This window comes from Myxine glutinosa, chromosome 1 (assembly GCF_964187855.1).
Source record: "Myxine glutinosa chromosome 1, kmMyxGlut1.1, whole genome shotgun sequence".
In the NCBI taxonomy this organism is placed as follows: domain Eukaryota; kingdom Metazoa; phylum Chordata; class Myxini; order Myxiniformes; family Myxinidae; genus Myxine; species Myxine glutinosa.
Window position 1 is genome coordinate 402014511 of NC_136261.1, and position 17327 is coordinate 402031837.

General features: G+C 43.3%; 1 protein-coding gene across 1 annotated transcript in view; it reads right to left on the reverse strand.

Moving 5' to 3' along the window:
* The window catches only part of LOC137417052 (uncharacterized), a 54784-nt gene extending 37679 nt beyond the window's left edge, over positions 1–17105 (reverse strand). Inside the window, exons 1-2 of the mRNA XM_078770359.1 lie at positions 17009–17105; positions 4794–5226 (exon numbers count right to left, since the gene is read on the reverse strand). Of these exons, the coding sequence (XP_078626485.1) occupies positions 4794–5214 (421 nt within the window). The 5' untranslated portion in view covers positions 5215–5226; positions 17009–17105. The remainder of the gene's footprint in view (positions 1–4793; positions 5227–17008) is intronic.
* Between the last annotated feature and the right edge of the window lie 222 nt (positions 17106–17327).

Genomic DNA, 17327 nt, shown 5'->3' on the forward strand with positions numbered 1-17327 from the left:
ACTTGTTATTTTTCTCTGTGATATTAAAAAGGGTATTGTAAGTTTCCATAGACAATAACGATGCCTCATATTCTTTTGTGGGGTCAAGTTGTAGTGGTTATGGGAATGAAGATGTGTGATCATTTGTCGTGAAATTAAAACTAAGGATTGTGCTTCTCATCCTATTTAACATATGATAAAATATCTTTGTATTGACATTTATTAATTATTTTCATATTCATCAACTGATCTAAAATGGCTGAGGCTTCATTAAAACAATTGTTGTCTCAAGCCTTCTTACTACCGAATAACAATGACAGTCTATTAACTAAATGTGATGGGTTATTTCGAAGAAAACTAACACCTGAACCAAGCCTACTTAAAGCCTCAATAATATGTTTTTCCTTCTCATTCTTCCTTTTTTTTAACCAACAACAGAAACTCCATAATTAATCGATTTTAGTAAATCAATATATGCCCTATCATCTTCACTTTGTGTACTCAACGGTTTATCAAAATAACTTGAATCAATCCTCATACTTGTTGCTTGTTTTCTATCTTTTGTTGGAAGAAACATTAATCTGGGGGTTAATTTCAGAGATAGTCGGGCAGAACATAAGAATATCAATTCATCATTATGTGTCAATACCTTTTCTTTAACAAGATTGAAGATTGCTGGTTCTTCTCTTGGAATGAGACCTGCTGTGGTTCTTGAATCTGCTGAATATTCATCGTTTTGCAGAGCCTTCACAACATGATCAGGAGGTTGATTTACCTTTTCCAATGGTTGAAATAATCCTTTGTCATCACATTCTAATTCGCCTCTGTACTCTCATTCGTGCTCTATCATTTGACTAAAATAATCTAACATTTGAAGTTTTTAGGAGTATATTCTATTGTGGGATTTATAGAGGGTTGTTCTCTTTGTTGAGAAGTTTTTAAAAGCGGTTTTAAAAATTTCTCTTGTTTTCTTTCAAACGCTTCTCCACCCGTTAGTTTTTGTCTGCGTTTCTTATTTATGTCTTCCTGTTGCTTTACAACTTTTGAAACCAACTCCTGATACTCCTTAAACTTTCTTGCTCTTTTTTTGACGTTCATTTTCTGTATTTATTTATTGAAAAATATTATTTCATATTTCATCTAGTTTCACAACACCAGAGTTTCACAATTTCACATTGACATATTTACATTTTCCAGTCGTATTTTTCATATACTCCTCAAATTCCTTTACACTACATAATGTCGAACAATTGTCTCTCCAAATTTTTTTTTTTACATCCATTGAATTTACCTTGAATAAAATAAGAGTAATGGCATTGTTTCTTATAGAGCGACAAGGGAGTTGAAAGTATGATTGACTGAGATAAATACAATTACAAGAAGAATGTCTCCCTCTTGTATAGTAGCTATCCATAACCATTTGGTTTCTCTCATTAACACAATCATCAAAGATAACAAGGTTATTTTTTGATTTATCTAAATCTTTGGGTGAAGGTATATCATCTGTATTATTATCGCTGAGAATACAAGTTATGGGTTTTGATTTCCTTTTACATTTCTGTGTATCACAAAATAGTTGTATTATATCTTCAATGTTATAATAATTTAGTTTGTGTTGAAGTTTGAATAAACCAATTATATCTTCTTTTTGAAGACCCACATTAAAACCTTGTGATAGTAGTTGATACTCGGGTTGAAAACTTGACTTTGTGAAAATTATTAAATTATCATAATCTAAAAAGTCGGGACTAAGGCACATCTTTAAAAGCAAACAGGTTTCACCACATCTACTTGAACTAACTATTAGACATCTTAATGAATTTGGAAGATTTCAATGGTTGTTAAATTTTATCATATTTTCCTAAACGGGTAAAAAAAATTATTCATTTATATATTTGGAAAACAAGTCATCTAATTTTTTACAGGATTTTTTTAGAAACTCGATGTTTTATCCTGAGTTCAGGTTTAATTTCAAGATAATCCATTATTTTATTAATATAATATCTTGTGTTGATATTTCCCTGAAAATGACAACCGCAAATAGTAAATGGCATCAATCCTTAAAACATTACCATAATTTTATCGATCTCTTCCGTTGAAAGGAAAGGTGTATTATCATCCTCATACTTAACATTCATTTCTCTTATTAATCTTGTAAAGTAATTCGTTTTTGGTGTAATTTTAAAATAGTTATGTTTCTTTTTATATTTTTTATCATCATTAATTAAAAGATAAACATTGTTTATGGGCTTTTGACTCTGTATTTAATCCCACTCTATCACAAGCTTCCTCATGTCAGCTGCCTTCGTCGTTGTTGTGAGAGGCTTGCAGAACAGAAAGTCTTCCTTGATCTCGTCTCCTTTGACATAACGCACAAATAAGATGAGCTGCCTCGAATTCGAAACGGTGGTCTCGTCGAGTTGAAGGCTGAATTTCATCGGGCTCGCGACTAAATCTGCAATTACCTGGGTGAGGATGTCGTCGCTCATGTCGTCGATTCTGCATCTGATGGTGTCATTTGAGAGTGGAATGAGAGAAAACTTGTTTTCAGCAGCTTTTCCCAGCATGATGTTGGCCATCTTCCACGCGGCCTGTTTGATGAGTGTCTCGCCAACGGTGTGCGGTTTGCCCTGCTTTGCGATCAGGTGCGCAACTTCATACGACGCGGTGAGGATCGGTTTGTCAATTGGAACGAAGCCGAGAGTGGGCAAGGTAGCACTTGCGTCGAATCAAACTCTCTTCAATTTGAATTCATCCAGCGTTGCGTCTTTGTACTGCCCCTCGCCATGCAGTTATTTTTTGAAGTGTTCCCGTAGTTTTGCTGGTGCTCGGCTGGAGTTGCTCAACTTGACATTGCAAAGCATGCATTGAGGACGCTGACTTCCGTCCCATTCCGTAAAACACGTGAACCCGTACCGCACGTAATCCTCTGACCACTTCCTTTTTTTGCTCGACATACTGCAAAAAAATAAATAAAAAGTAACAAACTGATCTTAATTGAGTTCGGGCAAATAATTATATGACAACAAGCGTTACGCCTTGGTCCCCCATCGGTGAAGTGATGCGAGTTGACAAAGTGGAAGACGCAAGGCGGCCATCTTGGATTTTGACGTGGCGACCCAATTTTCAATACCGTTCTTCCTTATGCCGAGATACACCCACACACCAGATTAGAAGTTGGTACTTCGCTTATTTTTCAAGATATTCCGCTCACACGGTTCAGACATACATGGCGGCGGCCATCTTGGATTTTGACGTGGCGACCCAATTTTCAAAAGCTTTCTTTCTTATGCCGAGATACATCCACACACCAAATTAGAAGTTGGTACTTCGCTTATTTTTCAAGATATTCATCTTACAAGGTTCAGACATACATGGCGGCGGCCATCTTGGATTTTGACGTGGCGACCCAATTTTCAATAGCGTTCTTCCTTGTGCCTAGATACACCCACACACCAGATTAGAAGTTGGTACTTCGCTTATTTTTCAAGATATTCCACTCACAAGGTTCAGACATACATGGCATCAGACATACATGGCGGCGGCCATCTTGGATTTTGACGTGGGTTGCACCCACACACCAAATTCGAATGTGGTCCTTCGCTTATGCACACAAGCATGCTCGCCCGTACATACGGACGGACGGACGGACACACGGACGGAGGGGAAAACCATAGTCCCCCTTTCGCTCCGCGGTGCGATGGGGGACAAAAATTAAAAAAGGAACATGCTTAAATATAATCAGTACCCCCTCTGAAAACTGAGAAATTTTAACGAAGAAAACATAACATAGTTACGATGATGGGATTTATTATCTACTCAACTCAATGTCACCTCAAATCCCATTATAATATTACATGGAAAACTGCGAATTGTTGGTTTTGAATTGCGACCAAAGGAGTTATATCACCACCTAATTTACTGAGTAATTCAATCATATTTTATCATCACCATCCACTTTTGACTTTAATATAACTCTGAACCCACCCTGCATCTCCACAAACATTTCCAACTTACTTTTCAATTAATCAGTAACTCCAAAGTAAGGCGCGACCAATGACTCATGGCACACGGCAAGCTAATCTAGGCTATTCACTGGAATTTCCGAACACCTGCAAAGTCCAAAATCCAGTAAGTAAGCAAGTAAGCACCACCAACAAAATAATTTGCAAGTTGCTCATTGATTCAACTTACTACAGTCAGTGTGAAACAACTTATCTTAAACACAGACCAGAGAAACCATGAATGGGATGGGAATACAATTACAAATAACATTTCCATTCGTTCGTAACATACATAGCAAAATAATAATAACATTAATAATAAGCGTAATTACACATAGATTCAAAATTGATACAAAAAAAAAAAAAAAAAAAAAAATTGCAATGCGTTTCAGAGGACCTCCGCCGAACCCCTGAGACTGGCTCACTGAACCCCTGGGGTTCGGTCGAACCCATGTTAAGAACCACAGCCCTAAGACCTCAAATTTTTTTTAATGCCGTGAATAAACTTGAGTTCCAACACAAAAAATATAATCTTAGCCAAGTTTGGTCACAATCCCTTCAGCAGTTTCAGAGAAGAAGTTGCAAGTGTTTACGGACGAACTGACGATGAGCCATCCCACGAGCTCCTCGGAAATATGTTCCAGGTGAGCTAAAATTTGCCTTGTACCCTACATTAAAAATCCATTCATATTGGACAAAACAAAACTGCACCAAAAGAGATTGTACAAGTTAAAAGAATACAAAAAAAAACAATGGTAGAAGATCAAGATATTTGTTGACATGCGATGTTGTATTAAAAAAGTCACACACCAGACGTGGGTCTTGATCCATCATCCTGAGAGTGGAGACTGCAGAAATCACTGAACCCGATTCCAGAGAAACCAGGAACATTTACCAGCTGTACATTTTGGGATCTGAAAATATTTTCACAGAAACTGGAAACTTCCCGATTAACATTCTTCAAGTTGACAAAAATACTTCCCAACAGAGAAGAACCTGAAATCTGAACATCTTGCGGCTTTGAAAAAGAATTCATAAATTTACAGAAGTCAGCATACATTGCAAATTGCAATTTATCTTTGGCGAGAGAGAGGAGCTCGGTCCGCAATGGATATGACTCAGTACAAGCTCGAATAACCTTCTGATCCTCAATTCCGAGCTTATCAATCACTGCTTGGGCTGTTTCTGCTCTCAGGCCTTGGGACTTGAGCCATTCCAAGAAGCTCTCCATTTCACCGATGACCTGCCAGGGATACAATGCTTATGTTAATCACAGAAAAGTTATACATGTTATTTTCTTTATTCAGTTGGAAATTTTGTGAATTATTTCCATTGACAATCCAATCAATTATTATCCAATAAATACGGCCTTTTGCATCCAGTTTGTTCACCCACTGTGTCCCATTTTGTAAGTTTTCTTCTCAATCAACATCTAATCAATGTGAGTTTTTATATAGAGACAAAAATAAACCCAGAGTAAACTAGAGGAGACCATTCGCCCCATTATGCTGCACCACATCAACACCAGACCAATTCTATCTGCCAAAACGATGCAATTTCATTTTGGGAATGAGGGGAGGAATGTGGATGAGACAATGTGGCATGACCAGGGATATTCCAAGCACATCAATTACAAATGGGGAAATACATTTATTTGAGTTATTTAAATAAAAAAAGAGACAAAGGCCATTTTTTTTTAAATTTAAAGGTGGATGGGTGGAGGGGGTGGGGGGTTGGGGCAATGGCGCTTCTTGGATGACAAACACACAACATCAATCACACACCACCCCTAGACGACACACTCCACTTCACTCAGATGCACATAATCTCCCAATCCATACTCAAGCTGCACAAACATCTTGCCAATATCCCAATACTCTTCTATCTCTAATGCTTCCAGGTACCTATCTAATCCTAATTTAAACTTATGTATTGGTTCTGTTGCCACTGACTTTCTCAGAGACCATCCCATGCATGAACTATTCTGAGTGAAAGACCCTTACCCTACTACCGTATTAACTCTTCTTTTCTTTACTAGGCCCCTGGTCCTGTCACTGTCTCTGCTGAATAATTATTCTGCACTTATTTTGTCTATACCCTTCATTATCTTAAACATCTATGATATCCCATCATAACCGCCTCCTTTCTAATGTACACTACATGGCCAAAAGTATGCGGACACCCCTTCTAATTAGTGGAGTCGGCTGTTTCAGCCACACCTATTGCTGACAGGTATATATAATCAAGTACACAGCCATGCAATCTCCAGAGACAAACATTGGCAGTAGAATGGGCCGTACTGAAGAGCTCAATGACTTTCAACATCGCACCGTCACAGGATGCCACCCTTCCAACAAGTCAGTTCATCAAATTTCTGCCCTGCTAGAGATGCCCCTGTGAACTGTAAGTGCTGTTATTGTAAAGTGGAAACGTCTAGGAGCAACAACAGCTCAGCTGCAAAGTGGTAGGCCACACAAGCTCACAGAACGGGACCGCTGAGCGCCAAAGCGCATAAAGATCGTCTGTCCTCGGGTGCAACACTCACCACCGAGTTCCAAACTGCCTCTGGAAGCAACGTCAGCACAACAACTGTTCGTCAGGAGCTTCATGAAATGGGTTTCCATGGCCGAGCAGCCGCACACAAGCCTAAGATCACCATCCGCAATGCCAAGCGTCGGCTGGAGTGGTGTAAAGCTCGCCCCATTGGACACTGGAGCAGTGGAAACGTGTTCTCCCGAGTGATGAATCACGCTTCACCATCTGCCAGTCCGATGGACGAATCTGAGTTTGGCGGATGCCAGGAGAACGCTACCTGCCCAAATGCATAGTGCCAACTGTAAAGTTTGGTGGAGGAGGAATAATGGTCTGGGGCTGTTTTTCATGGTTCGGGCTAAGCCCCTTAGTTCTAGTGAAGGGAAATCTTAACACTACAGCATACGACATTCCAGACAATTGCATGTTTCCAACTTTGTGGCAACAGTTTGGGGAACACCCATTCCTGTTTAAGCATGACAATGGCCCCGTGCACCAAGCGAGGTTCATACAGAAATGGTTTGTCAAGATCGGAGTGGAAGAACTTGACTCGCCTGCACAGAGCCCTGACCTCAACCCCATCGAACACCTTTGGGATGAATTGGAAGGCCGACTGCAAGCCAGGCCTAATCACCCAAAATCAGTGCCTGACCTCACTAATGCTCTTGTGGCTGAATGGAAGCAAATCTCCACAGCAATGTTCCAACATCTAGTGTAAAGCCTTCCCAGAAGAGTGGAGGTTGTTATAGCAGCAAAGGGAGGGGAGGGGGGGGGGGGGGGACCAACTCCACATTAATGCCCATGATTTTGGAATGAGATGTTCGATGTTCGGGTATCCACATACTTTTGGTCAGGTAGTGCATAAAGCCGTCTCCTTCAGGCGGTCTTCATATTTGAGTCTAGCTAGGCCCGGAATCAATCTAGTAGGCCTGTGCTGAACTCTCTCTATAGTAGCTTTGTCTTTCCAGACCTGTGGTGACCAAAACCGCAAACAATATTGTCCTGTCCGTGCCGATAAAGACCGGCCTCGGACGAATAACCGATCGAGCTTACCTCTGAGGCGTTCAGTCAACTATGGCGGATCTTCTTTATATGCGCGAGGGAGTAGTGGAAGGTCGTGAAGCTTACCTGGACGGACGTGCGCAAAGCGGGTTTACCGAACCACCAACAATTAAACTGGAAAGGACAAGGAATGAAAGTTCAAAAATAAAGGGATTTAATAAAAAGAATGCCAGGGAACAAGAAATGCACGGTAACACTAAAATCCTAAATGGAGCGCCCCCATACGGACTTGTAAAACAATACAAGGGGATAAATAAATGGAAAATATTTGCGTATGGTGTTTGGAATGTTAGTGGGTACTCAGCTCTGGTCCTCTTGACCGTCCGGGATCGTCACAGGCCCTGCGCCCCTGCGCGAGAAAACACGCCTTGGCGCAAAGCCGCATTCACCGCCACCCGTGAACGTGAAGCGAGCAGGCCCCCCTCTATCCTTGTCCCACACTACACAAAGCACCAAGGTCTCTCAGATGCACACAGCCATCACCAAGTCAGCACCGACGAACCAGGGAAAGGATGCGTCTGCTCCTTCAATCACCCAGACGAAGAGGAAGAGTGTGTCTGCCCGCGATCACATCCACGAAGCCAGAGCCCAAGAGAAAGATGTGTCTGTTCGCAATGAATGTCCCAACACAAGAGCTAGCATGAACTGTGTCCACTTGTGACGACATCCACAAAGCAAGAGAGAGAAAATGCCGGGACTCAGTCTTTTTGCTCCCCGGTCTCCAACATCATCCGATCATGTCTGCGCATGCTCCAATCAGAGTCCATCTAATTTCTCCATCGCCCTAACCAATCACGTCTGCGCGTGCTCCAATCAAAGAGTCCATCTCATTGCTCTATCACCCTATCCAATCATCACCTTTCGGGGCGGGGCCTCACGGCCCTGTCTGCTTGGTGTTGCGATGACCTCGCTGGCGGCACCAGCATGGTGTTCCATGTCCAAATCCTGGTGGCTTTTATTCAGTGTTATAAATGCGCGCCGATCGCTTGGCTGGTAGTGTGTGTAGTGTCGTGTCATAAGGAACAAGGGAGAAATCAGAGGCATTTACATACAGGGAACTAAATACCCCTTAAACCCTACCTAATTAACATAGCTCCACCCCTCGCCATAGGGACAACGATACACTCCTACCGACCACAAGGAGCTGACTTAAGTTAAATGAGGGTTTCTTCTTCTTCACGACAGTCGGAGCACACTACCTCCACAATCCTACCTGGCCTAAGGTATTTCATTGCCTATCCCCCCATAAACATAACAATATTCTAGATGAGGCCTCACTAAGTGTTCAAGTACATAATTCAATTTAAATAAAATAATGACATTAAAGATCGTTTAACAAAATCCAGAAACAGCGTCAATCGGCCTCGAACTGCATAGCCATATAGCAGATTCTTCTTCTTCACCCCAATCATGTCCCTCTTACATGACAGGCACTCCCATGGTAAATATCGATATATATCATGGTTCTTGAAAGTATTATGAAGGCGATTTGTGTTATACAATATTCAAGAATATAATTTAATTTAAATGAAGGTTTAAAGAGGTTTAAAAGTGCAGAGTCAAAAATTTTCCAGGTTTTACCACCATTTTATCCAGCAGCTATTGCACCACCTTATAATTCTAACATGTTACAAGAAGGGGCCATTTTTGGTAAAAATTCCAGGGGCATAGAAAAGGCCCCTTTATATGGTATGTGCAATGTGGCAAACTAGAGAAAAGAAGAGACATTCCATCGCTTGCAGAAAATGCCCAACAATAGAAAATTAGGGACATTTAAAAAATCTCATGTGCATGCTGCACTCCCGTTGTGTTCTCAGAAGGGACCAGGTAATGCTCTAGAAAAGTTCATATAAAGGGGTGCCATACATCTGGCAAATACAATACATTTACTTCTTCATGCAGCTGTATGAATCAAATTGGCATTTTCCCCAAGAATAATATATATATATATATATATATATATATATATATATATATATATATATATATACAGTCACGTGAAAAAGTAAGTACACCCCATGTAAAGTTTTGACTTTTTCAACATATTTCAACATACAGCTATTTGATCTTCATTTCAACAATATTGATAGATAAAGGTGATATAATATAACAAATATCATGAAACATTTACATTTTGTAGTCCATTGTATAATTTAAATAAACATAAATGCAAATTTCGCATGTGGAAAAGTAAGTACACCCATACATTTATCACTACTTCAAATACCTAAAATTAGAATCAGGCGCACCAGCTCAGGTGCAAATGATTAGAACATCGTTAGAGAGGATCTTGGAGGAACCTGTCTTATTTAAACCTCAGACATTTAGTTTGGTTTGCTCTTTGTTGTTGAAGTGTGCGGTGTCACCATGCCGAGATCAAAGGAGCTCTCTGAGGCCTTCAGGCAGAAGGTTATAGATGCCTACGAGTCTGGGAAGGGATTTGAAAAGATCTCCAAACAATTTGAAATCAATCATTCGACTGTCCCGAAGATCATCTACAAGTGGAGAAGATTCCAAACAACTGCCAACTTGTTCAGGCCAGGCCGCCCCAGCAAGTTCAGCCCGAGAGCAGACCGCAAGATGCTGAAAAAAGTCTCTAAGAACCCCAGAATGTCATCACGGGACCTACAGGTAGCTCTTGCCACTGTTGATGTCAAAGTGCACGAGTCTACCATTAGAAAGAGGCTGCACAAATTTGATCGACATTGAAGGTGTGCCAGGAAGAAACCTTTGCTGTCCAGAAAGAACATCAGGGCAAGACTAAAGTTTGCCAATGAACACAGAGGCAAAGACCAGCACTTCTGGAACAATGTGCTCTGGACAGATGAGTCAAAGGTAGAGTTATTTGGCCACAGTACCAGAAGACTGGTGTTTGGCAAAAACCAAAGACAGCATCTAACCTAACAACACCATCTAACAACAACTAACCCGAACAACATCTCCCACAACTACCGTCAGCCCTCCCGCTTTTCAATGAAGAGTAGAAAAGCGAGAGGGCTCACGGGAGTTAGGGGAGATATGTTGAAGGCAGCGGGAAATTGGGGTGTGAAGAGAATGACAGAGATCTGCAATCTGGTGGTGAAAGAAGGCTGCATTCCAGTGGATTGGGAACTGAGTACCCTCGTCCCTCTATACAAGGGGAAAGGTGACCCTCTGGACTGTGGCTCGTATCGAGCGCTAAAGTTATTGGAGCATGGAATGAAGGTATTGGAAAGGGTGTTGGAGAGGAGGATAAGGCAGAAAGTGAAGATTGACGAAATTCAGTTTGGATTTATGCCAGGAAGAGGAACGACAGACGTGCTTTTTATTGTGAGGAAGTTGCAGGAGAAGTACAATTCAGCGATTGACTGGGATTCGAACACAGGATCCTAGGATCCCAAGCCTGCACCCAAACCGCTAATCCAACACCAGGCTGCTGTTGTTGAGAGATGAGGCTGCTGTTGTTGAAGCATGTTGAGAGAGAGGAAGACAAATTATGAATTGCAAAAGATGATGGGAATAGAGCCTGTGATGGATGCTGTGAAGAGAAACGGTTTGAGCTGGTTTGGTCATGTGTTGAGGAAGGATGAAAGTGACTGGTTGAGAAGAGTGATGGAAATGAATGTAGAAGGAAGTAGAGGACGGGGAAGACCTTGGGTTTGTTGATCTGGACAAAGCATTCAATAGGGTTCCACGTGAAGAAGTGACATGGGCATTGAGGAAGTTAGGAGTGGAGGAATGGTTGATCAGAGTAGTGATGGCAATGTACAAAAGAGCGCGCACAGCTGTAAGGACGAAGGACGGGAACAGTGGTGAGTTTGAGGTGAAGGTGGGAGTGCATCACAGGTCGGTACTAAGTCCACTACTATTTGTAGCTGTGATGGACGTGCTGGCTCGGAACGTAAAGGAGGGTTTACCATGGGAGTTGTTGTATGCAGATGATCTGGTGTTGATTGCAGAATGTATGGATGGACTGAAGGAGAAGATGAACAAGTGGAAGGAATGTATGGAGACAAAAGGTCTGAAGGTGAATATCGAAAAAACGAAGGTGATGGCAAGTGGTAATGCATGTGGTGAGGTGGAAAGAACTGGGAAGTGGCCGTGTGCTGTGTGCAGGAAGGGTGTCGGAGTGAACTCCATTCAATGTGCAATGTGCGCTGAGTGGGTTCATCAAAAATGTGGTGGTCTGAGAGGGTCATTAACCAGTATGGCAGCTACATTCAAATGTAAGGTGTGCACAGAGGGAGCTGCAGATGGAGGAAATGTTGAGTTGGATCTTGGAGACGGTGTGAAGCTGAAAGGTGTGAAAACATTTTGTTAGCTCGGAGACATGCTGAATGGAGAAGGTGGATCAGACTCGGCAACGGTTGCTAGAGTGAGATGTGCATGGAAGAAGTTTCGGGAACTGAATGGCGTGGTGACGAGGACGGGAGTGTCGTTGAAGCTGAAGGGAAAGGTGTATGCTGCATGTGTGAGAAGTGTTACGGTTTGTGACCTTTTTTCTTCTTCCTTCCCCCACACCCCCCTGTGAGTTAGACCAGGTGGTTTGGTCCATGGGTATAAAGCCTATGATTGGCTGTGGGGCAGGGGGAGTGGCCTCTTCTTTAAGGGGGGGAGGGGAGGGATAGAGGCAGAGAAGATGTGAGACAATGAAAATTTTTCAAAAAATACTTATAAATAAAATATTGGCTACAACCAGACATCCACAAAAGGCCTGCACAGATTGCGGCGCACCATTCTTGCACCGCGTGTCCACAGTCATGACCACAACATTGGCCTTACATTTACCATCATGTATGGGCTTCAGCAAAAAGCGAGAAGGACTGAAAGTCAGCTCTTCTTGAAATATCCTGCCACCAGAAAGCATTGCTTCTCCATTTTCTCGGTTGTCCTCCCTCTCTCTTTCATCATCTTCATCATCGTCATACTCTGATGGTGTGCAGAGATCTACGCTGGGAGAAGACTTGTAGTCTGAGCAAGGAGTCACTTTGCTGGAGCCAGACTCTGAGCCTGAGCGGCTTGGAGAGTCGCAGCCCAGATCCATACCATCCTCCCCACTGTCGGGAGTTGTGCTGTCCTCAGAAACTGTGCACATGCTCACGGAGGAGCTGAACGATTCTCCATCCGGGCTCGAAGGTGAATTTGACGCCTCTGAGTGCAGGGACACGACTGCTCATTGGCGCAGGTATGCACGCCAACCTTGCTGCAAAATAAGGACTGCTGCATAGTGCTGGCCGTCCAGGCCCTGGCTCTGTCCAAAGAAACTTGTTGGTTGTCCACCAACATGTTCCTGTTTTCCTCTCTTTCCAGGGTCCATCTCATCCTCCTCACCTCTTCCTGATGCACTTGGGAGGCCCACCTGTCCAACGTAGTGATACCGACTTAGCATATAGCAAACAATAACGGACGTACAATATCACAAAATACTTTTAAAGCCAAGGATTTTGTGGAACACCTTACCCCGTGCTACCTTGAGAAACAAGGCGGGGCCTAGGAGCGGAAAATTTGATTTACTCTCCCCATAGAGGGTATTAGTTTCGTATTGGGAAATGATTTGGCTGGCAATAGGGGTGGTGCTTCCCCAGTAGTGAAAGAGAGATTCCTCGAAGAGACGGAGCACCCTAACCTTCGGGACTATGTAGGTACTTTCCGGGAAAGACTTACCCCCTCCTGCAATGTCGCCAAGGAACATTCGAAAGTATCTCAGCGAGTAATGAAGGCCCGTTTTGACCTGAATACGACAGCTCGTAATTTTAGGCCTGGAGAAAAAGTGCTAGTTTCACTACCTCTGCCCAGGGAGCCACGATTGGCGACGTTTAGCGGTCCCTACTGGGTCGAAAAAAAGCTGAGTGAGGTGAACTACGTGGTGTGGACCCATGACAGATGGAAACCCCGCCGGGTGTGCCACGTTAATATGCTTAAAGGGTACTATGAGCATGAGGCCGACCTCGGCCGGCCAGTTGGTAGGTCATATAAAGCATCAAGGTATTGACTCGTGAATTAGATAGCGTGGCTCCACAAGCACCTGATAGGGAACCGATGGGGCTTTTAGTACAGCCGTACCCCTTGAAAATTGTACATATTATGGGTCGAGATAATGTCATGGCAGATGCTCTATCTCGAGCTAAAGAGTTTTTTTTGTTCGTGTCCCTGCATATGAGCTATGATGCCTGTAAATGTCACAAGGAGAGATGGCTGTTTGTTTTTTGCACTGTTTATGCTGGGTTAAGTTTATGCTTGCACCGTTTATCCTGCCTTTGTAAAAGAAAACTTTTCTTGGGGTAAAGTTTTCTTCTTTAAGGGGGGGGAGGGGTTACGGTTTGTGACCTTTTTCTTCTTCCTTCCCCCACACCCCCCTGTGAGTTAGACCAGGTGGTTTGGTCCATGGGTATAAAGCCTATGATTGGCTGTGGGGCAGGGGGAGTGGCCAGGAAGATGATTCAGAGGAGTGAGTGGCCATTTTGGGAGAGGGCTTATGGCAGAGTGCTTTTCGGGGGTTGTAGAGTGTCCAGCTGCAATCTCTCAACCGGAAGGGTGACGATCGAACTCTTTTTGCCTACTCCTACCCTCTCGTGCTGGGCCTGCACTGGGGCCTACCACTGGGCCTGCACTGGGGCCTACCACTAGGCCTGCACTGGGGCCTACCACTAGGCCCATCTTGGGGCCTACTCGTGGACTTGCCTACTCCTACCCTCTCGTGCTGGGCCTGCACTGGGGCCTACCACTAGGCCCGCCTTGGGGCCTACCACTGGGCCTGCCTTGGGGTCTACTATGGGGCCTGCCCTGGGGCCTACTGCCCAGCCTACTCTTGGACCGGCCTACCCTTTGACCGGCCTAGTCTTGGACTGGCCTACTCTTGGACCTACCTACTCTTGGACAGGCCTACTCTTGGACCGGCCTACCCTTGGACCGGCCTACTCTTGGACTGGCCTACTCTTGGACCTACCTAGTCTTGGACTGGCCTACTCTTGGACCTGCCTACTCTTGACTGGCCTATTCGGGTTTTTCCCTCTCTTCTCCCTTCTTTGTTTTATGTGTAGGAAGAGATTTTCGTGTGATAATAAATAAATAAAGACCGTGTGATTGAAGGCTTGGTCTGGTGTGCTTCAGGCCGTAACAGAAGTGTTATGATTTATGGGAGCGAGACATGGGTAATGAACGTAGAGCAGCCAAGAAGGCTGGAAAGGGTGGAAATGCAAATGGTTTGGGGGATGTGTGGAGTATCGTTGAGAGAATATAGATATGAATGATCGTTTTGAGGCCATTTTCCCCCGCTAAAGTGGGGGTTGGCCTTGCGGGCCCCATGACAATCATGGTTCCCTGCTTGAGGCAATGTTTTTTTTATGGCCGGATGCCCTTCCTGACGCCAACCCTTGGTCGCCTCTTACGATGCGCAGGAATACGGTGTACCTAAACCGGGGTACACACCGTGATCATTCATCCCAGCAAGCTGGTACTCAATTTGCCGACCTCAGAAGGATGACAGGCTGAGTCAACCCCCCTGGTGTTAATTCAGCGATTGACCGGGATTCAAACCCAGGATCCTAGGATCCCAAGCCTGCACCCGAACCGCTAAGCCAACACCAGGCTGCTGTTGTTGAGAGATGAGGCTGCTGTTGTTGAAGCATGTTGAGAGAGAGGAAGACAAATGATGAATTGCAAAAGATGATGGGAATAGAGCCTGTGATGGATGCTGTGAAGAGAAACAGTTTGAGCTGGTTTGGTCATGTGTTGAGGAAGGATGAAAGTGACTGGTTGAGAAGAGTGATGGAAATGAATGTAGAAGGAAGTAGAGGACGGGGAAGACCGAGAAAGACTTGGCTGAAGATGGTCGAAGAAGAAATGCGGACAAGGGGTTAACAAGGGGAGATGCAGAAAATGTGGCAAAATGGAGAAGAATGTCATGGGGACTGCAAGGCTAACCCCCGCTGTAGCAGGGAAAATGGCCTTAAAATGACTGTTGTTGTTGTTGAAGCTTTGCTGCATCAGGGCCTGGGCAGCTCACCATCATAGAATCCACTATGAATTCTTCATTGTACCAGAGGGTGCTTGAGGATAATGTGAGGCCATCTGTTGGAAAGTTGAAGCTCAAACGAAGGTGGACCTTGCAACATGACCCTAAATGACCCTAAACATACCAGTAAATCCACCAAGGAATGGCTGAAAAGAAAGAAATGGAGGGTTCTGGAATGGCCAAGTCAAAGCCCGGATCTAAATCCCATCGAGATGTTGTGGGGGGATTTGAAACGAGCTGGGCATGCAAGAAACCCCTCAAACATCGCATAGCGGAAAGAATTCTGCATGGAGGAGTGGGCAAAAATTTCTCCCAGTCGATGTCAGAGACTGGTAGACAGTTATAAGAAACGCCTACTTGAGGTCGTTTCTGCCAAAGGGGGCAATACCACCTATTAGAGCCAAGGGTGTACTTACTTTTTCCACATGCGAAATTTGCATTTATGTTTATTTAAATTATACAATGGACTACAAAATGTAAATGTTTCATGATATTTGTTACATTATATCACCTTTATCTATCAATATTGTTGAAATGAAGATCAAATAGCTGTATGTTGAAATATGTTTTAAAGTCCAAATTTTACAAGGGGTGTACTTACTTTTTCACATGACTGTGTATATATATATATATATATATATGTATATATATATATATATATATATATATATATATATATATATATATATATATATATATATATATATATACACACGCACACACATCAAGTGAATCGGTTGAAAATTTAACTGTGAAAATTGATGATTTACGTCACGTGACCCAAGACCTGTTTCCCTCAAAAACAACCCACTTCCAGTTTCGCGCGCCGCTGATGCAGTGCCCCCGGTTTCCAGGAGGCTGGTACTCATTTTGCCGACTTCAAAAGGACGACGTGCTGACTCAACCAACCTGGTGTTATTTTGACGGCGTCATCCTAACATCTTTGACCAGCCACATTAACCATGAAGCCAACACCAGGATTAGTTTCACAAGTAACGAAGTACAGCGTCGCTCGGTATCGCACAAACCTCCGCCAGGATAAACAGGTAACGTTTTGTATCCACTGATAGACCGGATCTGATTCGGACCTGAAGGCTGAACCGAAATCTAATCAGCTTCTTCTTCTTCTCACATACCCATCTCATCCTCCAAGTTTCGTCATAATCCATCCACAACTCTTTGTCACATCGTGCTACGTATAATCATAATGTTCGCCCAATCTCCACATCGTGCGATGTACAATCATAATGTTCGCCCAATCTCCACATCGTGCTACGTATAATCATAATGTTCGCCCAATCTCCACATCGTGCGATGTATAATCATAATGTTCGCCCTCTCTCTCTCTCTATTAATGTTATGAAGAATCACTTCAAATGATCATTTTACAGAATATCTTTCTCAGTATTTATAATAAAATGAGAAACTCCGAACAAACCTTTTCCTCAGAAAGTCCGACCGGATCACTGTTTCAGACGCTTGTGGAAAAGGACACGGAGCCGATGTCAGTTCAAGCAAGACATCCCCGTGACGCCGGAAATGACGCCGGAAGTACATCCCCACAGTATTGCAATGCATGCATGCCATAATCACCCACTAGGCGGTGTATGAGTATGTGTAACGGTGTACGTGTTACGGTGCAACAAGTTAACACCCGCAACAACATCCCGTGACGTGTGCATATGCATCAAGTATACTTGCATTGTACATTTGCATCATAACAGGTTTCATCGAATCCAATAGTGCAGTGATTCCCT